Source organism: Salvelinus sp. IW2-2015, linkage group LG10, assembly GCF_002910315.2.
Source record: "Salvelinus sp. IW2-2015 linkage group LG10, ASM291031v2, whole genome shotgun sequence".
Classification (NCBI taxonomy): Eukaryota; Metazoa; Chordata; class Actinopteri; order Salmoniformes; family Salmonidae; genus Salvelinus; species Salvelinus sp. IW2-2015.
Window position 1 is genome coordinate 223505 of NC_036850.1, and position 24430 is coordinate 247934.

Consider the following 24430-nt stretch of genomic DNA (forward strand, 5'->3'; position numbering starts at 1 on the left):
AATCTCTGCTCATTTCCCTTCAGCAACAGCATGAGAAAGTTCGAACGATCTGACGCACGCCATCCATTCACTTGCACTGCTAACTCAAATTGTTCAATCCCAATCTTTCCTTTAAAAAGATTCTGGCATGAACACCAGCCGGTCAATCTGCCAGTCCACGGCACCCGGCTGATCCACCACCGGCTGTCAGTCGGTCGGTGGTTGTTGATTGCTGTTCCTGTGTTGTTCGACTTCTCCCTCCATTTTCCCACGCAGGTAACCAGCTAGAGTTAGACAAGCTTGCAAGTGGCTGTTAGCTCGTTGACGTGGTGATCCCACCGCTGCCACCAATTTGTAACGAACCTCTAAGGCCATTGAAACTCACACATAGTTTGTTGACTAGCAGAAACAGTCTAGGACTCTGATTTACCATGAAATAATCAAGTTGTATTTTATTTGGATGAACACAGTCAGTGCACCCCAGCACTGACTCGCCGCACAAATCACATCCCCAAACCCCCCCCCCCTCAGCATGCCCCAGCATCCTCGCATACAGCAACTCATTTACATAACATTGTGTGATAGGCTGAGATACTTTTGAATGTCTCTTTTCAGCGCTTTCATGCGCTGACTGAATGGAAGCTGATAATTATGAGTTTTTTACTCCGCTGGTCTCGGGAAGAAATTAGAATCCTTCTCTGTCCAAGACCGAATAAAAATGTACAACAACACTGTCTTGATCCATGTTGGATCTAATATCCCTAGTGAATTGATGTTGATATTCTGTTGTTGTCTGCTTGATTTACAGCAAGCTCTCATTAGATTTAGCAGAGAAATCATTAAGGTAATGAGTTAATATTTTCATATGTCTTTGCACCTCAGATTGGCCACTGAGTCTACTGTGCACAATTGTGTAGGATGGAGATTGCAACACCCACCACTATTTCTGTTCATTATTCTGGATATAATGACAACAAATATGATCTGGTAATGAAATAACATGACAAAATACATTTTAGTGTCCATGTTACACCCGCAATTTTAAACAATACAGGGGGCTTTACTTGAAGCAGCCTACAGAAATACAAGTACTAGAATAGGCCTACCTTGGAAATCTTCTGCTTGAAAAGTCCTTGCAATTATTGTTGCCAATTTATAAGTTCTCCTACTGCCTTATAATTATCCATGATTTCGTTTTTTATCCGTTTTAGTGAGTGATGTCAAATCAAATTGTTATTTGTCACATACAGGTGTTTAGCAGATGTTACTGCGGGTGTAGCAAAATGCTTGTTTCTAGCTCCAACAGTGCAGTAATGTCTAACAATACACACAATCTAAAGTAAAGGGATGGAATTAAGAATATTAAAATATTTGGATGAGCAATGTCAGAGCGACATTGTATAGAATACAGTATATACCTATGAGAGTTAAATGCGGAAGACACATTTCAGTTGAAGGCATTCAACTGACTAGGTATCCTTTCTCCTTTCCCTTTCCCTAGTGTTCCATTATTAAAGTGGCCAGTGATTTCAAGTCTATGTATATAGGGCAGCACCCTCTAATGTGCTAGGGATGGCTATTTAACAGTCTGATGGCCTTGAGCTAGAAGCTGTTTTTTAGTCTCTTGGTCCCACCTGTACTGACCTCGCCTTCTGGATGATAGCGGGGTGAACAGGCAGTGGCTCGGGTGGTTGTTGTCCTTGATTATCTTTTTTTTCTTCCTACGGTTACATGGACACAATAGTATGATTATTGTGAAAAGTCAGATTAATATAACAGTTTGATTTAAACGTCTACAATATCAATTTCCCTTAGAGCTTCCCGCTAGCAGGACAACTTCTGGTGAAACTGGAGGGGGCACAATTCAAATAAATAATCATACAAATGATGGATATTAAACATTTAGGTAGATATAAGTGTCTTATATCGTCTGAAAGCTTGTTAACCTAACTGCACTGTCTGATTTACAGTAGTTTTTACAGCGAAAACATGCCATGCGATTGTTTGAGGAAGGCGCTCCACATCTAAATATTTTTCCACCAGCACAGGTTTCATAAATTCATAAATAGCGATTTAAATATACACTTACTTTTTGAAAATCTTCCTCTGATTTGTCATCCAAAGTGTTCCAGCTATAACATGTAGTGTCGTTTTGGTAGATAAAATCCTTCCTTATATCCCAAAAAGTATGTGCCATCGATTTGAGTAATCCACTCGTTCAACTGTAGAGAAAGGAATCTGAAAATCTACCCCTAAACGTTGTTTCAACAAGTCAAAATACATTTCTAATTACTCCTCAGATACCCTAAAATGTAATCAAACTACAATATTTCTTAATTTTCAATATGACCTTATACTTGCCATTCTAAGAGGATGGTCCCTCAATTTTTTAAAAATTCCGTTTGGTTTTTCTTTGGATTTTCTCCTACATTATTTTAACATTTCTACAAACTTCAAAGTGTTTTCTTTCCAATGGTACCAATTATATGCATATCCTGGCTTCAGGGCCTGAGRAACAGGCAGTTTACTTTGGGCACGTCATTCAGGCGGGAAATTTAGAAAAAAGGGGCCTATCCCCAATAAATATAGATTATAATTTATAATTATTAATAACCCTGTTTACATGGACACATCTGAAATAAGGCTACTCGATGGGACTTCATAAATGCAGAAAATCAACCACAGCGACCATGTTGTTTTTGTGAAGCCTATTTGATTCTGAGTTCGGACATGTAAAGATTGTATGTGAAAACTATTTATAGATGCATACTTTTAYTTTTTCTGAACTCAGTTCACTCGCACAAAAGAAGGAAGCTACTCGTGATAGCATACTGTATGAACAGATCAAATTCACAGCTGTCCTAATCATTTTAAAGTTTGTCCAGAAAACCATGTGTTTTAATCGGCATATGCTTACTTTGATTATAATCTTATGCCGATTAAGATAAGCAGAGTAAGGTGTTTARATGCAGGAGTGGACTGGGACCAAAAATTGGCCCTGGCATTTCTAACACACCGGACCATTTTTCCTCAAGGCCCCGATATTGGGGGCCTTGATATTTTTTTCCCCTTGAGGCCAGATAAAGATCATTTTGAGCACAAAAAAAAGTTTGAGAGGCCCACTGGGCTAAAAAGGGACCAGCCAATGTGATATTAGCTCAAACTACCACATGGCCTTTCCCGCCCTGTTTACATGACTAATGCCATACTCAGCCTACTGCCATCATATGTTTAACATCCACATTATTGGTGTGCATGTAGACGTAATCAGTGTTTCTGTTTGTGTGGAGTACTTTGTCTGGATGTTTGTGTGGGAAACTGTACATGGATGTATTTTTTGGTTCTTCTGGTGTTTATGTATTTCAGGGTTTAGTTGACGAGTTGTTATTTTTGTGGTCTCTTTGTGGGTGTGTGTGTGTGTGTTCACCTTTAGGTGCCTGTATGCCTCCTCTGTGTGTGTGTGTGTGTGCGCGCGTATGTGCGCATGTATGTATGTATGTATGTATGTGTGCGTGTGTGTGTGGGTGTGTGCCGCTGCTGTTTGTGTGTACCTGTACTCTGCATTAGCGGCAGAGCAAAGACCAGGGCTTTGTTGTCTCCCGACGCACGGCATGTTCCCCGGGTTCACAATGCTCTGTCCTTGTGTCATCAATTGCTGTTAGATTATATTTTTCCATGTAGGTCAGCAAAACGCTGGTGATTCAGAAACGGACGACAAGAGGATTGATAGATTTTTTATATCATAATCCTCGCGTGGGATTAGGGCTGACTTGTTCCGTTAAGTGACAATACCAAATCCTCTTTCCCCCCATAAAACAACAGGCATAAAGCTAAACTCTGGATTCTGGGGCGTGGTTCCTCCTGCCCCAACTGGAAGGACCCAATAAGGGCGTCCTTGAATCTGCCTGAATCGGCCTTCGGTTGAAAACTATGAATGCCATAGGAGTCTTAATAGGTTTYTGTTTGTGTGTGCTTAGGATTTGTTTTTTCTCTTCTTATACAGTGACACACACTCCAGCAGAACAAAAAATGCACAGCAGGATGTCGTACTGTGTGCATGTCACACATGTCCATTGTATGTGTGTGTATACACAGAAAAAGGTTCCAAAAGGATTATTCAGCTGTTTTCAATTYCAGATGTAGGATCTTAATTTGAGCCAGTTTGCTATAGCAGGAAAATTATTCTGCAGCAACAGGAAATGTGAAATATTATGCGGATTAATTAATAGGGTTGATACATTTTTCATTAGGGCAAATCAAATTTTAAAGTGGAAATTACAAACTTTAAAAGCRTTTTTAAACCGTTAATACACTACAAGTTTGTGTGTCCTGCTCTGCAGGAAACTTCTCAGCTACAAAAGGGTAATCAAATTAAGATTCAACATCTGTACCTGTAACCAAAAAGGGTTCTTCAAAGGGTTATCCCAAGGAAACAGCCAAAGAACCATTTTAGGTTCTAGAGAGAACTTTTTTTCTAACAGTGTATATGTTTTAAGTGAGTATTTCAACACTCGCCTTTTAAAATTCAGACATAGATCTGCTCTTAAGACACCTGAACAACATTCAGTTAAGACTGTCTCTCTCCTCCCTTCAGACTCTCGGTCCACCAATGACTGCCTATTCCTCTCAGGCTTTATGGTACTGTGTTAGAACTAGGCTAATAAATGGCTAGTTAAGAAGCCATCTAAATGCGTCATTTAACCGCGTTAATCTCCCCTCCACCCTTCGCCGCTCCCCCGATTAATAATTGACTGGGCCCCTAATTACCGACGGGTTCCCTAGACGATAGATGGTGTCACGACATTCCCAGTCCCAGTTGCCATGACGATATGAGTGGACGGAGAATACTCACGACAGAGACGCTATAAGATGAACACAGTAGATAGAGTGCTCAGGACCCAGAGATAGTGGTATAATGGTGTGGGTGTGGGTTTGTCCTCTGTGTCAAGTAAATAAAAAGTTATTGTTTATTTTGATCATTGGCATACAAGATATAGTATTTGATATACAGTATAGCGATARTCTTAACAGAACAATGTGACACTTTTAAAAACTAAACATCTCTTCCTCATTGCTTTTTGCTCTATGACTCTGAAAGATCCTGGCCAGATTTAATAACTGGGCTGGTCAAAAGTAGTGAATAAATGGTGCCATTTAGTACASAGTCTAAGTGAATGAAGGGTCTTCACACACAAACATAAAAGAGATGGAGAGAAGATTGTAAATCACAAGGCAGAGGGAGATATAGTGTATCTRCTATTATAAACTGGGTGGTTTGAGCCCTGAATGCTGATTGGCTGAAAGCTGTGGCATATCAGACCGTATACCACGGGTAAAATACTACTTSAGTAAAAGTCTAAAAGTATTTMGTTCTAAAAATCCAACATTTCTGGAGTTGTAGTGGGAGGACCACACACCATATCATCGCTGACTCCAAATTTTTATTTTTTAATAACCAGGTAAGCTAGTTGAGAACAAGTTCTCATTTACAACTGCGACCTGGCCAAGATAAAGCAAAGCAGTGCGACACAAACAACAACACAGAGTTACACATGGAATAAACAAGCGTACAGTCAACAACACAATAGAAAAAAAGAAGTCTATATACAGTGTGTGCAAATGGCGTGAGGAGGTAAGGCAATAAATAGGCCATAGTAGCAAATMAATTGTAATTTAGCAGATTAACACTGGAGTGATAAATGAGCAGATGATGACGATGTGCAAGTAGAGATACTGGTGTGCAAAAGAGCAGAAAAGTAAATAAAAACAATATGGGGATGAGGTAGGTAGATTGGGGGGYCTATTTACAGATGGACTATGTACAGCTGCAGCGATCGGTTAGCTGCTCAGATAGCTGATGTTTAAAGTTCGTGAGGGAAATATAAGTCTCCAGCTTCAGTGATTTTTGCAARTCGTTCCAGTCACTGGCAGCAGAGAACTGGAAGGAAAGGAGGCCAAAGGGGGTGTTGGCTTTGYGGATGACCAGTGAGATATACCTGCTGGAGCGCATGCTACAGGTGGGTGTTGTTATCGTGACCAGTAAGCTGAGATAAGCTTTACCTAGCATAGACTTATAGATGACCTGGAGCCAGTGGGTCTGGCGACGAATATGTAGGCTTTGTTGCGAAATAGAWAGCTGATTCTAGATTTGATTTTGGATTGGAGATGTTTAATATGAGTCTGGAAGGAGAGTTTACAGTCTAGCCAGACACCTAGGTATTTGTAGTTGTCCACATATTCTAGGTCAGAACTGTTCAGGGTAGTGATGCTAGTCGGACGGGCGGGCGGGRGCGGGCAGTGAACGGCTGAAAAGCATYCATTTGGTTTTACTAGCGTTTAAGAGCAGTTGGAGGCCACGGAAGGAGTGTTGTATYGCATTGAAGCTCGTTTGGAGGTTAGWTAYCACAGTGTCCAAYGAAGGGCCAMAWSTATACAGAATGGTGTCGTCTGCGTAGAGGTGGGTCAGGGAATCACCCMCAGCAAGAGRGACATAATTGATATATACAGAGAAAAGAGTTGGCCCGAGAATTGAACCSTGTGGTACCCCCATAGAGGCTGCCAGAGGTCCGGACAAKAGGCCCTCGATTTGACKCACTGAACTCTGTCTGCGATGTACCTAGTTGMTGAACCAGGCGAGGCAGTCATTTGAGAAAACAAGGCTATTGAGTCTGCRGATAGGAATACGTTGATTAATAGAGTCGAAAGCCTTGGCCAGGTCGATGAAGACGGCTGCACAGTACTGTATTTTATCGATGGCGGTTATGATATCGTTTAGTACCTTGAGCGTGGCTGAGGTGCACCCGTGACCAGCTCAAAAGTAAATGTAATTACTAACATACACTTAAGTATCAAAAGTAAAAGTATAAATCAAATTCCTTCTATTAAGCAAAGCAGGCGGCAATATTTGCTTGTTTTTAAAATGTATGGATAGTCAGGGGCACACTCCAACACTCAGACATCATTTACGTTTAGTGAGTTCGTTAGATCAGAGGCAGAAGGGGGATTACCATGTGTTGTCTTGATAAGTGTAACATGTGCGCTGAGAGTCGGGAAGCAAGTTTAGAAAGTGAGTGTTTTAATAAATAAACGCAACATAATACAAGTCTGATGACGCGCAGGTGCGCGTAACGATGGTGACAGGTGTGCGCCATAACAAGCACCCTGGTGACCTAGAGGCCGGAGAGGGAGCACACAATAAGTGCATGAATTGGACCATTTTCCTGTCCTGCTAAGCATTCCAAATGTAACYAGTWCTTTTGTGTGTCAGTTAAACTGTATGGAGTAAAAAGTACATTATTTTCATTAGGAATGTAGTGAAGTAAAAGTAAAAGTTGTTAAATAAATKGTCAAGTACAGATACCCCCAAGCAGTACTTAAGTAGTACTTTAAAGTTTTTTTTACTTAAGTACTTTACACCACTGGTAATGCTTGCTACACAACAACTTCTAAGTGAGAGGAAACACAAGCACCASCACCAATCAGTTTACGCAGAGAGGAAGAGGCAACGCAAGAGGGATAATTGGGCCCAAAATCTGTTTTCTCCAGCATATGGCATTTTTCTTGCTCACCAATGGAGAAGTTTTTGTATSGAGATCAATGAGAGTGTCGATTTTGGTCCCCCAAAAATGGAATGGCTTATTTGCTAATGTGATGTTTAGGTTGTTACTAGTGTACTGATATAAGTAGGACACGTAACATCCCTCCTCCTGACTGCCTTCCATTTTTTAAATACATTTTTGAAGACAATTATTTCCATTGTTAAATAGGCCACATGAGTATCTGGTCAATAACATGGATAATCTGTGGTTTACAGCACTGTGCAAACACCAACTAGCGTAGCCATGTTAGCAAATGACTGCAGTCTGAATTTACACAAATCCCATTTGGTCACTTGAAACTTGCTGTTTGGACAGTCAGTAGTCGAAAATGGATTTGAAAAACAAAACTGGTTTGAGCATTAAGGCCTGCAGTGTGAGAGGTGGCGCATTGTTGAGACCGAATCTGTAATAAGTGTAGTTTTGAAGGATTGGGGAAGTCCCCTATGAGGGATATCAGTCTTAAGAAAGGTGGCATCAGGACACTTTTAATAACACTGGTGAAGTATTGTGTTCATTAAATAATTATATTGGACCTTCGCTCTAGTGGACCTGGCACAGGTCTGCATCCCAAATGGCACCCAATTCCCTATCTAGTGCACTACTTTTGAACAGTGGCCATGTGACTCTGGTCAAAAGAAGTGCACTAGATATGGAATAGAGTGCCATTTGGGACACACCCAGAGACTGATGTTCAAGAGTTCATAAGATCAGGGAAATGGTGCCCCTTGCACCATTCTATTAAATGGATGTTTCAGTGTTTTTATTTTTTCTTCAAGCAAGAGAAGGTTCTCTTCTGGGCTCTAAGAGTTTTTATTGAGGACCAATATGGCCTCAGTTTCCAATACTCTTTGTAGTTACATAATAAAGAATGTTATGATTTCGTGTATAACTTGGAAATACATGGCTGTGAAACAATTTAACTCAAACCTTGACATACATGCATGAATAACTATGAAAATCTGTTGCTCCTCCTAAGAGAATTAACAATGACTTAGTTGAAGAGGTATAGCAAGATGTTGGATCTGTGTTTTGTGAATGTGTGTGTGTGCCTGTCTTCAGTTGTGATGTGTCTGTCTGTGCACATGTGTGTATGCGCATCTGTGTGTCCMTGTCTGTCTCATGTGTGTTTTCCTCCCCAGCTGCCAGCCTCCCCACATGCTCTTTTCATTACTGCGATGGAAATCTGGTGAAGAGGGGAAGATTACAGACTAAGGGATATGAGGTCTCTCTAATAAATAGGTTCCTATTTTTTGCGGGGTCTCGATATGGGATTATCCCTTTACTCTGAGAATTCAGGGGCTAAGAGAAAAGCTTTAGCCCCCCACTGTGTTCCCCACCACTTCCCATAGCAAGGGGTAAGCATATTGGATTGGAGTGGGGAGCGAGGTTATTACTGTGCGGATGGACGCTTATCCTCCATCTCACTCTCTCACCTGTCATTGGATTAGAGTGGGAGTCAGCTCTCACCATTGACCTTTGACCCAGCACTCCATTGGGTAGATACATGACGAGTATTAGRGAAGAGGGGGATATATTCGGTGAGGAAATGTTCTGGGTGTTGCAGAAGATAAATGTAATGAATAAAACTGTTATGCTGCCCAATTCGGCATTATTGTCATACAGTATTTGTACAATGCGTTTATATCTGAATGTTCTGTAATGTTGCACCCTTCTGAATAGACCAGTGGTTCTAAATGAATAATTATGCATAACAAGATAATGTCGCAGAGCGAAATGTCACGAAAGAGCTGACATGATGCGAAATTCTCAGTCATATATGTTCTAGACAATGCATTTCTATCTGCATGTTCTATAACATTGCACCCTGAACATGCCAGTGATTCTAAATGAAAGATTGTGACTATCCAGGTAATATGTTTACTTTCAACTCAGTATATAGAAGATGTGCGCTGAGAGTCAGGAAGCAAGTTCGGGCAGTGAGCAGCCTGGTGACCTAGAGGCCGGAGAGGGAGCACAGGTGACAGAATAACTAACTATCTTCAAAGTAATGACTCGATGTCGGTTGTAAGATGAAAGCTTTTTTTTWGTAATAATACTTGTTCACGTTATATTTCACCACTTCAGATTCTACAAAACAATAAAAGAAAGTTGCTAGCGAAAGCCAGGATAATCACTTGTACATAACTGGCACATTCTAGTTTTTTTTACTTCCTATAGCAAGGCATTGTGGTACTAACTGTCAATAGCGTAGTCCAATACTAAACAATACAACAGAAATATGTACATAGTTCTCTCAATTTCCATCACATGAATTATAATACAATTACTCTTACATATGTAAATAGATACAGCTTTAATGGATTAACTGAAAACATTAACTCTGTAACCCATTAAAGTTATAACATCCTCCCCCCGATGAACAGCTGTGTTCATCTAAATCTCTAAGCAGTATATCAACTGAATAGGCCTTCTCAACAAGTCCATGAGGCAGTACATACTGAACATCACCTAACTAGGCCATCTCAGCCTGGAAACAGTTCCTCAATCTTTCCTAGTTTCCAGGTTTGTCTGGGTGTGTTATCTTATCTGATGAGTGCAACATCACCCACTTTCAGTGGGGTGGGCTGTGGTGTGTCACAGTGGTGTGCTGACTATAGATCAAGTAAGTATTCTCTTCGCCAGCTGTTCCAGAAGCTGGTCACAAGTCTCTGCCTGTACTTCCATCTGCGCGTCATTTCCTCCTTGTTGAGCGTTGGGTGCTGAGTGTCAGACGGAAATGACTTGGGCAGAAAAGAGGTTAGTCTTTTACCCACCAGGAAGTGTGCTGGTGTCAGGGGTTGTGGTTCATCCACTTCATCCACTTCATCCACTTCATTGTGCACAAAGGTCAGAGGCCTAGAATTTAGGATAGCATCAACCTCTGTCAGGACTGTGCACAAATCTCATCAAAGTTGAGTGAAGCTCTCCCAAGAACTGTTCTCAGGCATGTTTTCACTGACCTGACCAGTATTTCCTAGCATTGGCTATGAATCTCTCTATCCAGGCGGTCACTCTGAGCACTCTTTTCAGTTTGCTGTACCTTTCAAGCTCCAACACTGGTTCAGTAATGTCTGTGCTGTTTGCTGTGAGCYGTACAGTGACCTGGCAACTGGGCTTTTGTTCTGTATTCACCTCTTCTGGAACCTTGTTGTCATCAGTCTCCTCTGACTGCCACATTTCCTGGAACATGTACTTGATCTTGATGGTGAAGGRGGTCAGGAAGCCAAGAGGGTTGAAGATGTGTGCAGACGACTGCAGAACACTGCACTTTGTGTTTTTCTTTTGCTTTAGAATGGTCAGTAACACATCTGTTCCCAGTCTCCACACTAAACCTAAAACGTTCAGCACTACCCCTTGTATTTCTAGCACCAACGGGTGGTCAGTTGTCATACTCACCTCCCATTTGGTTTCAGTTCAGGAGAGTTGGTCATCCACAGATCCATGCCTGCAGTCGATAGCATTCACTTTGCAGTTGTCACAAGGTCAGCCTCTTCAACATCGCGTGAACTTGCAATGAACTTGCAATGAAGTCATCTACATAGAGTGACTCTCTCAATGTCTCTACAACTTCTGGTTGTTCTTTTATATTGTTTCAGGTGCTTCCTGATTGAAGCTGCAAGCAAGAATGGACTTGGGGAAGCTCCAAATACCACTCTGTTCATCCTRGGCATGCACAGTTCCTCTTTATTTTCTCCSCTTGTTGGGCCTGTGAGCCACAGGAATCTCACAGCGTCTCAGTCTCTCTCTGCTAGGGATATCTCTAGGAAAGTCTTCTTGATGTCTGCCATGAATGCGATCTCATGTAGTCTGAATGCTGAGCAGATCCGGATTCGGGTTTGGTTCTGTGAGTAGACAGTCATTGAGTGATGGACAGCCATCTTCATAAGACGAGGCATAAAACACCACTCTCAGTGTTGTCSTCACGTTGTCTTCTCAGAGTACTGCATGGTGAGGTAAGTAGTATTTCACGTTGTCTGTGCTTGATGCGTTGTCCCTGGGCATGTCCTCTGCCATATCCTGTTGTAAGTAGTCCTCTATTACTTCATTGTATCTGCCGTACAACGTCACATCCTTCTTCAGTCTTTTCTTCAGACCTTCAAACCYTTTCTTAGTAATTCTACAGTTGTCTTGGATTTCTGGCATTTCTCGTTTCCATGGCAACTCCGCATGGTATCGTCCATCTTTGAAGGTGGTTGTTTTCTTGAACCTCTGTAGAGCCTAATTTTCCTCTTCGTTTTGTTTTCTCACTTGTGATACCCAGAGACTCAAGCTCCCAGAATGCATGCAGTTGTTTGGAGACTAGTGTGTCTTCATCAAGTCGGATGAACATGCATGTTGCCTCAGCGACACTTGACATGGACACTGGTTCCTGCAACAACCATCCAAAGGTGCTCTCTAAAGCAACCAGTGTCTCTGTCAGTTGCTCCACTTGGCCTGATACTATCTGCCGGTAGTAGTCTGCCAAACGTGTGAAGAGTGAGTGCCTCTTGTCTGATTACTGGTAGCTTCAGGCCCTTCACAAGATGTTAATGTATGAAGCTTCTCTGACTGCCTCCATCTAGTAAGCAACGAGCTATCTTCCGGCCCGATGGGKCTTCTTACCCATGCCTTTGTCGTTTATAGCAAAACAGTGTTCTGTCCATCTGGTTTCATCTTCACTGAATGGGGAATAACTGAGGAAACAACATCATCTGCAGAAACAGTAGGATCTCGCATCTCACTCCTCTTACCGGTACACACAGCAATTTGATGTCTGCTCATACATGTTGCACATGACATGTCTTTGACGTTTTACATAATTTTGCTATGTGTTTCTGTCCTAAACATACAAAGRATCTTTCCATTTTATTTTGTTTCTCTTTGCGTGCAGCAATATTGTGGTCAGGGCAGTTTTCCGATTTGTGGTCTGCACTGTCACAGAATAGACAGTTTTGTGCCGCAGCAGATGGCATGCTGGGTCTTTTTGTTTTCATTTCATCGGAGGAGCATGACTTCCATGGTTTGCTCTCTTTCTGATGGTTGCATGATCTTGTCATTTGTAGTGCTCTCTCCCTGCTCTGTGCCTTTTTCTGTAGGAAACGGACTATCTCAGAAACTTTCCATTCATCATCTACTCCACTCTGACGACTATAGTCAAGAGCTATGTCCTCTGGAATCATCTGCAGTAAGATTGGGCACAGTAGGCTTCCATAGGTTTCTGACACTACACCCATTGATTCTAAGCTCCTAATCTGAATTTCACATTCATCATATAGCTGCCTCAAGGCATTTAGGTCAGAGGATATCTTCACAGGAGTGAGATTCAGCAGCTTTGACATGTGAGCACWAATCACAAGATCTTTCCTTCCAAATCTGCTCTTGAGCAGAGCGATTGCATCATCCTAGTTACTGTCTGTTAACATCAGTTCTGCTACTGCCTTTGCAGCTGGTCCAGTGAGATACGTTTCCAGGTAGGTAAACTTCTCTTTATTGCACAGTGAATCATTGTTGTGAATAGCAGTCTGATACTGGCTCCAACACTCCTGCCACATACTGACATCTCCATAGAATTTCTCAATAATCCACTTTGGTAGCCTTACTGATTGTCTCTGTGATCTGTTTGAGTTAGCATCACTCACCTGTGCTGGTAGTGGATTGAGGTCCTGTTTTTTTATTACTCATTTTCATCTCATTTTCTCAAACAAGCTGTTCTCCTTAGCTAACAGCAATTCAAAAAATGTACTCAAGTGATCGGTATCCGGACTTGATTGGGTTATTTCCACGTCAATCTGATTCAAAAGTCTGTGTTGTGGCACCTCGGATGGTACCCCGCTTTCGTTGCATTCTTTCTGCTTCATGCCGACGTTTCTCCTCAGCCATTTCAGCCACTTCTTCCCTCTGATCTTCGTCGCAGCTCATACTCCCGGGTTTCGGCACCAAAAATATAGAATAACTATCTTCAAAGTGATCGCTCGGGACGTCGATTGTACGATGAAAGSTTATTTTTAGTAATAATACTTGTTCACGTTACATTTTACCACTTAGATTCTACAAAACATTAAAAGAAAGTTGCTCGCGAAGCCAGGAATATAACTTGTCACTGGCTCGTTCACATTTTTTTACTTCCTGTCATAAGGCATTCTGGTACTTGCATTCAATAGCGTAATCCAATACAACAGAAATATGTACACTCTCAATCTCCATCACATGAATTCTAATACAATTACTCTTACATATGTAAATAATTGTAAAAGAAAATATCTTTAGATACCGCTCAATGAATTAATGGTAAACAAACTCTGTAACTCATTAAAGTTACAACACAGTAAGACTGGTGGCGTACCAAATAGCACCCTATTCCCTATATAGTGCACTACTTTTGACTGGAGTCTGCAGATTAATTAAACATGCATGTTCATAGAAGAATAGTCTTATATCCAAAAAGTGGACACAAAGTTGCTCATTTAAAAACTTGATCAAATAAAATCTATTGCACTCTCCCAAAGTTTGGCTGGTATCTAAAACCTACCAACCTTTTGTATTTCTTTGTGAATTTTAGAAGTTTTATAAGTCCATTATTGTTTAATTATAAATTTGTTTGGTTAACCTTTTGACTTTTGTTATTCCTGGATGCTTGGCAAATGTGCACATACACAATGTCGTCCCTCCATACACAAAATATTTCTGTAATACTTTACTTCAAGGGGGTATGCATAGGGCATTCATAACACCTTCATGAAACCAGTCAGGACCGTAATTGCAGTATAATTCATAACAACCTCCATAACACATATGTCCTACATTTTATTCATACAATCTTTACATAAAGTGTTAACAAACTTTCTGTATGCACTACTATACTCCACAGCAAACAAATTCGGCCCACTAGGGATGTGTGACTGCATGGCCTGACTGAAAAGCCGTCCACAGCCATTCTTTCCACCTTAAGTCCGACGGCTAGGTCTGTGTGTGTTCTGTCAAAACGACAACTTTGATGATTAATGTCCTTTTGGACTTACCTTTTTTTTTCTCCTAGGTGTGACTCTTTTTTCCTCCTTTGTCTGCTCTACAGTATTTTGTTCCACTCTTCCCAGCTTTGCCCTCTGTATTTCCAATGTGTTGAGCTGCTATCGATCTCTGTCTGGTGTTCTGGAGTTTTTTTGCCCTCTTCGATGTTCTCGCCATGCTGTATTTCAGGTCATTCTACTCTCTTTTTTTAAAGGACAGCTATGAAACAAGAAAAACTTGACTTTGTGCTAGTTTTGGTGGCTTGTCACCTGGCATGGCTGTCACAATGTCTGCAGTGAAACTTGTCTTAACATCCAATTCATTTGCAATTAGCCTCTACGGGACCCCCCCATTTCAAAGATGATGTAAACATTTTAATTTTTTTACGATTGTTTTATCTTTTACCAGATCTAATGTGTTGTATATGCATATCCTTTCTTCAGGTCCTGAGCTACAGGCAGTTAGATTTGGGTATGTCATTTTAGGCAAAAATTGAAAAAAAGGGTACGATCCTTAAGAGGTTGCTGCTACTAAAGTACTACAATTGTTAATACAATTATGTTACTAGTTTTACTACAAAGGTTTAGGAGCAACTTAATTTAAAGTATTCCCAACTAATGCTCTAAGGAGAGTATAACTATAAAGAGACCAAGAGGACATAAATCTATTCTAAATGAATGCCTTTTAAAGTGACTAAATGAGATGTGCACATTCTTTCCGTCTGTCTCTAAATCAATATAAATAAGAGGTAGCGGTGTCATTTAATAGAGCTTGCTTTCCAAATCAATACAGATAGATCCAACGAGTCAACTGTATCTTCGAAGCCCTTTCAGATCCCACACATTTGCATTTTAGTCATTTAGCGTACACTCTTATRKYGAGCAACTTACYGTACAGGAGCAATTAGGGTTAAGTGCCTTGCTCAAGGGCACATCGACAGGTCGCTATTTAGTTGTCCACACAGTCAAATTATGAAGTGAGCGCACTGCTACAATCTTACCTTCTGAAAAATTATATTGATTTGGGCCCGAAGCCATCTAAAAGCGTGTCTAGTTGTTTGGGTACTCCTGGAGAGGTAGTTGTAATGGAGTCGTTAATGAATGTGGTTAAAGATAGACACAGAACTAAAGATATAAGCTACGTCTAATGTCTACACAGCTCTGGGTTTAGAGGAGAACTTGCCTGGAAGGCAGATCTGTGTGTGTGTGTGTGTGCACGTGCGTGCGTGAATCTGTGTCATCAGCATCAGTGTGTCCACTCGCATGTGTGAGAAGTCAAAACAGAACAAGAACTATCTACTGGCAATGTACACACTAACACCTTCTCCTCTCCCCCTCTTCTCCTGAGTTCCCCTGCTCTCTGGCTGCAGGTCAACTAGCCAACATCCTATCAACAATGTAGACAACTCATCGGACGCATATTTTAAAAAATGACAAACTCACACTTTTTCCACTCTTCTCACCCTCCTCTCCCCTCAGCTCCCCCTGCTCTACGGCTGTCTGTCAARGAGACCCTGGTGGTGGACCCCGGGAAAGACGTGACCCTGTCGTGTGAGGTGACCGCCGGATTCCCTAAGCCCACTGTCACCTGGTCGCGCTATCCCAACCCATTGCCGAGAAACTCGTTGGTAAGGAATGGGACTCTGACACTGCGCTCGGTCACGCCCGCCGACTCAGGCTTCTACAACTGCACAGCGGTCAACAACGTGGGGAACCCGGCCAAGAGGAACGTCAACCTCCTCGTCCGAAGTGAGTGTGTGTGTGTGTCTATTTGATATACAGTCAGAGACGGAAGAGAAACGGAGACATCTGGCTTTCCAATTTTTTCTGATCTGGGCGGGGCCACTCTGGTCTACTTATTGCCGCATAGCGAGACATCTCACTGGCACATTTTTCGTCTCAGGGTGGGTGGGGTGAGTGGGGAGGGAACAATAAGTAGACTAGAGCCAGCTGTTCTCTCACGTGAGCATGCCAGATATTATGGAGGAACCGTGAGCTCATGCGAGAAAGGGAATGCGCAATTACACAGACAGGAACATTGAAAAAAAATAATATAGTAAAGTTGTTCGTCTGAGTTATAAACCAGTCAWTGATAGTCACATTCAAAATTACTGGCACCATTGATATATTTTATGCAACATTTTTTTWATAATATTTGTATTTGTTTTCTTTAAAAGATAGTTGTGAAAATGATTTCCACCCCAAAAGATCCTTATAAATAAAATCAAACTAAATWAAATCTGCATGAWCATTCTACTTAAAAACAAAAGTTAATCTAAWTTTAAGGAACTTTATTGTGGCCTTCCATGGCTTCCTGTTTCAKKTGGGTATAAAAATGAGGTAATATTCATGTGAAATCCTTTGAGAGATATCTTACCATGGTGATGGATGACAAACGAAAAGAGACAAATGGTTGATGTAGTCATTGCATGCTATGAATATAGGACCAAATACATTTACATTTACATTTAAGTCATTTAGCAGACGCTCTTATCCAGAGCGACTTACATCACTTTGCACTATTTTAAGGCACATAGAAGTGAATTTGTCCCAATACGTTTGGTCCGCTACAAAAAGTGATGGAATTTCAAAACAGTTTATGAAATTATCCTCAAATTAAAGCTGACATTCTGCACTTTACCCTCATAGTCATTATATATTTTCAAATCCACCGTGTTGGAATACAGAGCAAACACAACATGTGTCAGTGTCCCAATACTTTTGGAGCTCACTGTAATATGAAATGTGTTAACTTCTCTGGGATATGTGGGACGGTAGCGTCCCACCTAACCAACAGCCAGTGCAATTGCAGGGCGCCAAATTCAAAACAACAGAAATCTCATAATTAAAATTCCTCAAACATACAAGTATTATACACCATTTTAAAGATAAACTTCTCGTTAATCCAGCCAAAGTGTCTGATTTCAAAAAGGATTTACAGCGAAAGCACACCTTGCGATTATGTTAGCTCAGTACATAGCCACAGAAAAACACAGCCATTTTTCCAGCCAAAGAGAGGAGTAACGAAAAGCAGAAATAAAGATAAAATTAATCACTAACCTTTGATGATCTTCATCAGATGACACTCATAGGACTTCATGTTACACAATACACGTATGTTTTGTTCGGTAAAGTTCATATTTATATCAAAGTTTAGGCGGGATGCTACTGTCTCACTTGGCCAAAAGCCAGAGAAAATGCAGCGCGCCAAATTCAAATAAAATACTATAAAAATCTAACTTTCATTAAAACACACATGAAAGATACCAAATTAAAGCTACACTGGTTGTGAATCCAGCCAACATGTCAGAATTCAAAAAGGCTTTTCAGCGAAAGCAAACGATGCTATTATCTGAGTTAGCACCATTGTAATCAAAGAGAGATAAGCATATTTCAATCCTACAGTGCCGACACAAAACGCAGAAATAAAAATAGAATTCATGCCTTACCTTTGATGAGCTTCTGTTGTTGGCACTCCAATATATCCCATAAACATCACAAATGGTCCTTTTGTTCGATTAATTCCGTCGATATATATCCAAAATGTCAATTTCTTGGGCGCTTTTGATCCAGAAAAACACCTGTTCCAACTCGTGAAACATGACTACAAAATATCTCAAAAGTTACCTGTAAACTTTGCCAAAACATTTCAAACTAGTTTTGTACTACAACCTTTGGTATTTTTTTAACGTAAATAATCAATCAAATTAAAGACGGGATGATCTGTGTTCAATACAGGATTAAAACAATATYTAGCATGCTTTCTGGTCACGCGCCTCTATCTAACAGGACACTTCAAGTGACCCTGATTCAAAATAGCTGTACTTCTTCATTACACAAAGGAAAAAATTCAAACWAATTTRTAAAGACTGTTGACATCCAGTGGAAGRGGTAGGYATTGCAAGAAGGTAAATTAGAAATCTGTATTCCCAATGAAAATACATTGAAAAGAGAGTGACCTCAAAAAAMAAATCTGAATGGTTTGTCCTTGGGGTTTCGCCTGCTAAATAAATTCTGTTATACTCACAGACATGATTCAAACAGTTTTAGAAACTTTTTCTATCCAAATCTACTAACAATATGCATATCTTATCTTCTGGGGATGAGTAGCTGGCAGTTGAATTTGGGTATGCTTTTCATCCAAATGTGAAAATGCTGCCCCCTTTCCTAGAGAATTAAGGCACGCCATACTGGGACAGCTTCTGAGAAAACCAAGAGTAGGCTTATTTCTCATGTTACTCACTGCCCAGTGACCTCGCTGAGGCAAGATGAACTTGCCATCTTGGTAAATTAAAAATAAGCTACTCATCTCATGCTGTGCCGTAAATGACCACACGGTATACTGAAACACGAAAAAAAGGTTAGGTACTAGAATTTTTGTTACTTTCGGGTCAAATGTGTCTCACGTCATATATGGATTGATAGGATCGAGTGTGTATAGTCATTCTAAATCTTCAATGGGGCAGTAGTAAGCAAGACAGGCTAATTGTGCATGCAGCTGACACAGCGCAAGCCAATTTTAAGAAGGAAGCGAGAGGATAGAGAAAATGCCGACAGTATGGCTTCTTCTAATGAAGTGAACTATGGGAATACAAGTAAGAAAAATATGTTACATTATGCAAGGGGGGTTTAGTTACAAAACAACATAAAGAAGTATTTCACCCATGACATTTGCATTGTACGTTATTCTACTAGSAACTACATTCTAATACATTTTGCGAGTGAGCATTAAATTATAGTGTGATTACAACCCAAAAGTAATATATTTAGACTACTTCGCATTTGTCAGGGCTGTACTTGCTACCACTAGCCACCTAGCAGCCCTGGGCAGAGGATTGCACCCTGGGTGTTGAAATGGGAATCGTAGTATGCTGTCTAAAATCCAATTGTATTTCTATGGTGTGTAGACCATTGCAATATAGAAGCTTCAAGAAAGGAGCTTCAAAGTGTTCTTTTAGTTTTGGAACTAAACTATTCAGTTAATACATGAAATGATTAAGCTGTAATGAATAATGAATCCTAGGTCTAATGAATGTCATTTGATCCAATATTTTGGCCATAGATGAGCAAATTAACCCCACATTTTAAAATAGTCGAGATGTAATTGTACAATTATTTTGTATGATCGGATGTGTCAGATATGGTTTTGCATAAGGAAGGGTTAAGATGTTCTTCTGTAATTAAATATAGTGTTTTTAAATTTTAAATAAATTTAAATAAATGTAATATACTGTAGAATAGAATATATTATATTTGTTATTTTAGTTGTTCTACCAGTTATCAACATATTGTTTAAAAACCTAGTGGTTATTCTGACTTTAGATAATATGTATCATTTCAGTATCGAGTATTGTGATACTAAGGGCTCTATTTTACACCATTGCTTTAGCGTGAAACTACAACTTGTACTACTGAGAGAGGAGAGATACTCTTTGATATGCAAGTTGGTCGCTGCTCCGTAGGCCATGAAGAGCAGGTAGTCAGATGGATTCCTGAGCAGACTACAAACCGAAGAGTCCTGACACAAGATAAACTGAAAGCCTGCCATCGGGCCATTGATAAGGAAGGTTGCATTTGCCAGACAGATGTGGAATAGAAAAGCATACATGGTTATATAAACAGAAAACATTATACAGAGAGAAGAGCAGACATCAGACTGGTTCACAGCAGCACAGCTCAGCCATAACATACATTATCATCAAATAGAATAAAACTACATACAATATACTAACAAAACCCCAAAACAGCAACCAATGGTGGCTACGTATAGCATATTCACAGTACAGCTCCTTTTATTACTGCTAGCCCTAACCCTAACCCAGATTTCATGTTCTCACCCTGGACCTTATTGGGGAAGCTGTTACTATATTGTGGTGCAATGACCAAACAAGGCTAGCTATAGCTTCCAGCTGTGTTGGATGGCTGTTGATACTAGCATTACCTTGCATGCTGATGGCTTGTTAAACACCATATGGTGATCAGCAGTTGGCGATCAAGCGTTTTATCACCTTTAATGAAACATTCTGTTTGAGAGAGCTTATTCCAGACAACTCTGATTAGAAGCGACCCAGTAATAATGTCAGCCGGCGACAGACACCATCCAATTAGCACAAGATATCATGCTGCTCTCCTGCTGAACGGTGCACATAGCGGACCACATCATTTTGCAAACATGATAGTGTCAGATATGAGTTATGCTCAGCCACTGTGCAGAAAGCTCATGACCCAKAGCATTATAAAAGGACTGTAGCAGAGTGAGCGGTATAAGGGTATAAGACACTTTGCATACACACAATGTACAAGCATGAATGACATGCACGCGTAACTAGGCTTACTACTACCCTAAAATATAGGACACCTAAGATATTGCCTGACCTAGATGTTTTATGTGCATGACAGCTATGGATGACTGTAAAACTATGGTTGAGTTACAGGGTTTGTGTGCAAACACATGTTTACAACAATAGAATAAAACACAGTACAAGCAAGTGTCCAGACATCCAAAGTGTTTTGGGCATAGAAGCTCAGGCCAGGCATTGATGAAACAACAAAGCATTAGGAAATATAGCACTACAATCTCAAACGTGTGCTCTGCCAGCGATACAAGCAACATGCCAATAACGCGCAAATGATACAGGGACACAAGCTAAATCATGAATTAACATGAGCATTCACCTCGGGCAGTAAGAGTTGCAAGGTGATTCCCCCGGCAGTAGCAGTTGCAGCACAACACATGATAGTTCCCGTGATTAAAAATACATAAAAAATCATGGCCCTCCCTACATACCCTTTGGAGCTCCTACCTGACTCTACTGGAAGAACATAGACACTGAATATACCATACATTAGGATCATCTTCCTAATATTGAGTCGTGCCCTAAGAATAGCCTCAATTTGTCGGGGCATGGACTCTACAAGGTGTCAAAAGCGTTACACAGGGTTGCTGGCCCATGTTGACTCCAATGCTTCCCACATTTGTGTCAAGTTGGCTGGATGTCCATATGGGGGGGGGGGGGGGGGGGGGGGGGGGGTTGATACACACAGGAAATTGAGCATGAAAAACCCAGCAGTGTTGCAGTTCTTGACACAAACCGGTGCGCCTGGCACCTACTACCATACCCTGTTTTTTCTTGCCCATTCACCCTCTGGATGGCACACGTACACAATTCATATCTCAATTGTCTCAAGGCTTAACAATCCTTAACCTGCCTCCTCCCCTTCATCTACACTGATTAAAGTGGATTTAACAAGTGACATCAATAAGGGATCATAGCTTTTACATGGATTCATCTGGTCGATCTGTCATGGAATGAGCAGGTGTTCTTAATATGTTGTATACTCAGTATAGTTTAACTCAATGATTTAGACAGTTTGTAAGACATKATTTATTCCAAAATGCAAGCAGATGAATAAAGAGCAGAAGGTAATATGTGACAAGAATGAAGCAATCATATAATTAGTGTAAGAGTATACATAGAGAAACATAGAAAATGCATTAAGACAAAAAATATGAAGGGAAGTTCAGAGTCCAGTGTTGTGATCTGTCTGGTTGCTAGCTGAAATACCCCACAAATGGCAAAAGGAATGGACAGAATGGGAAAAAGAAATGGCATTAACATTTCATCTGCCCAAAGTCCATCATTCTCTTCATAAAATAGGAAAACACCACACAGGTTCATGTCCCAACTGTCCAGCAGCAGAAACCACAGATGATGTCCTCCTTCACTGTCATGCATACTAACATCAAAGTCAGACACTCAGAAGAAAATCACGCCCATGGGAATAAACTTCAATCTCCCCAGTTTACTCAAAGCCCGTCCAGAACAAACTGAAATACACTCAGCACACATTTATTTTCTCCACTCATGTAGACTACAGAACAGAATTCATGTCCATAGTCTCCAGGGAAATCCAGCCCGGTAGGTGGCGGTAATGCACCTAATATTGGTCTGTACACCACCATTAAAATCCAAAGAAGAAMAAGTTYGTGGAAGCACATGGACATGGAAATACACTGCTCAAAAAAATAAAGGGAACACTTAAACAACACAATGTAACTCCAAGTCAATCACACTTCTATGAAATCAAACTGTCCACTTATAGGAGCAACACTGATTGACATAAATTTCACATGCTGTTGTGCAAATGGAATAGACAAAAGGTGGAAATTATAGGCAATTAGCAAGACACCCCCAAAAAAGGAGTGATTCTGCAGGTGGTGACCACAGACCACTTCTCAGTTCCTATGCTTCTGGCTGATGTTTTGGTCACTTTTGAATGCTGGCGGTGCTCTCACTCTAGTGGTAGCATGAGACGGAGTCTACAACCACACAAGTGGCTCAGGTAGTGCAGTTCATCCAGGATGGCACATCAATGCGAGCTGTGGCAAAAAGGTTTGCTGTGTCTGTCAGCGTAGTGTCCAGAGCATGGAGGCGCTACCAGGAGACAGGCCAGTACATCAGGAGACGTGGAGGAGGCCGTAGGAGGGCAACAACCCAGCAGCAGGACCGCTACCTCCGCCTTTGTGCAAGGAGGTGCACTGCCAGAGCCCTGCAAAATGACCTCAGCAGGCCACAAATGTGCATACTACTCTCATGTACTGTGAGGGACTACTCATGTAAAATGTATGACGCATAAGTCAAAACATGGATGAAAACGCAAAGCCTAAACCCACTGGGCACACACTGGTTGAATCAACGTTGTTTCCAGGTCATTTCAATTAAATMACATTGAATCAATGTGGAATAGACGTTGAATTGAGAGTTGTGCCCAGTGGGAACCTACTTCTGCAGATAATGATGCTATAAACTAGCAATGTGACTAAAATAATATCATTGAATCAAGATGTTAAATGTATTGCTAATAGTGTTACAGCTGTCTCGTGAGCTGTGCAACACACTAGGCTACTAGGCTAGGCTACTATCGATATTAAAGGGATAATCCACTCCAATAGGAATAACATTGTCCGCGACAATGTCCGCGCCCCCACTGAAAATAGTTAGCATAATAAAAAAATCCCCATAGAAATATGTCTGTTTAAGCTAGAGATACTGTATCTTTGCGTGGGCTGCGTCTCAATCCACCGTATCCGCTGATGTCGGCCTACTGCATCTGCGGTGAAAAGTGGCAGAGCTACAGCAGTGTTTGTCAGACCATGAGACATTGCGAAAATCGGTCTTCTCACGGAAATGTCTGTAGCATCCGAACGGTTTGGCCTACCCCTCTATGGAAGGATGAGACTCACACGATGGTGTTRTTCGTTTTGCTCTACAATCCCCACTAGAGTCACAGGACTCGTCTGAAGTCGGTACCGCCGATTTGTCAACTTCTGTCTGTAGCGTCYGAACAGTTTGGGCTACACACTAATTTGACCCCTCTATGGAAAGGTGAGACTGTCACAAACACATAKATTTTTCTCAAGGATGCCCACAAGCCTCACAAGACTTGTCTGAAGGTAGCCTGGTACCAGTTCAAAAAAGTATGGAAGTATATATAGGGTTAAATATTTGTTATTTTAAAAACAATATATCCTGATCTTTCTTATATCTCTCAGATATAGGACAGACAATTCAAAACAAACTTCCTTTATATATTTTTGGACTATCTGTTTTTCCATGTATGACTCTGTTATTCAATGCCTTTCTACAGGCTAGTAGCAGTAAGACCAAATTTAAAGTTTCATCAAATAAGTCAACTTTGTTTATCCCTGAAGGCGCCCTAAAATTCTAAATCAAATTGCTAAATGATCCTTGGTATGACCATCTTAAAACAATTCCACATGATACCTTAGTAGAACACTCCTGCCCCCTGCCCCCAGGCTTATTTTTTTTTTTTTTACATAACGCTAATATATGAAAACAATGTTTT

The 24430-nt window shown here is 40.8% G+C and overlaps 1 protein-coding gene across 1 annotated transcript in view; it reads left to right on the top strand.

Moving 5' to 3' along the window:
• The window catches only part of LOC111969077 (MAM domain-containing glycosylphosphatidylinositol anchor protein 1), a 308744-nt gene that overhangs the window by 170725 nt on the left and 113589 nt on the right, over positions 1–24430 (top strand). The window contains exon 6 of the mRNA XM_070445289.1: positions 16043–16312. Within this exon, the coding sequence (XP_070301390.1) occupies positions 16043–16312 (270 nt within the window). The remainder of the gene's footprint in view (positions 1–16042; positions 16313–24430) is intronic.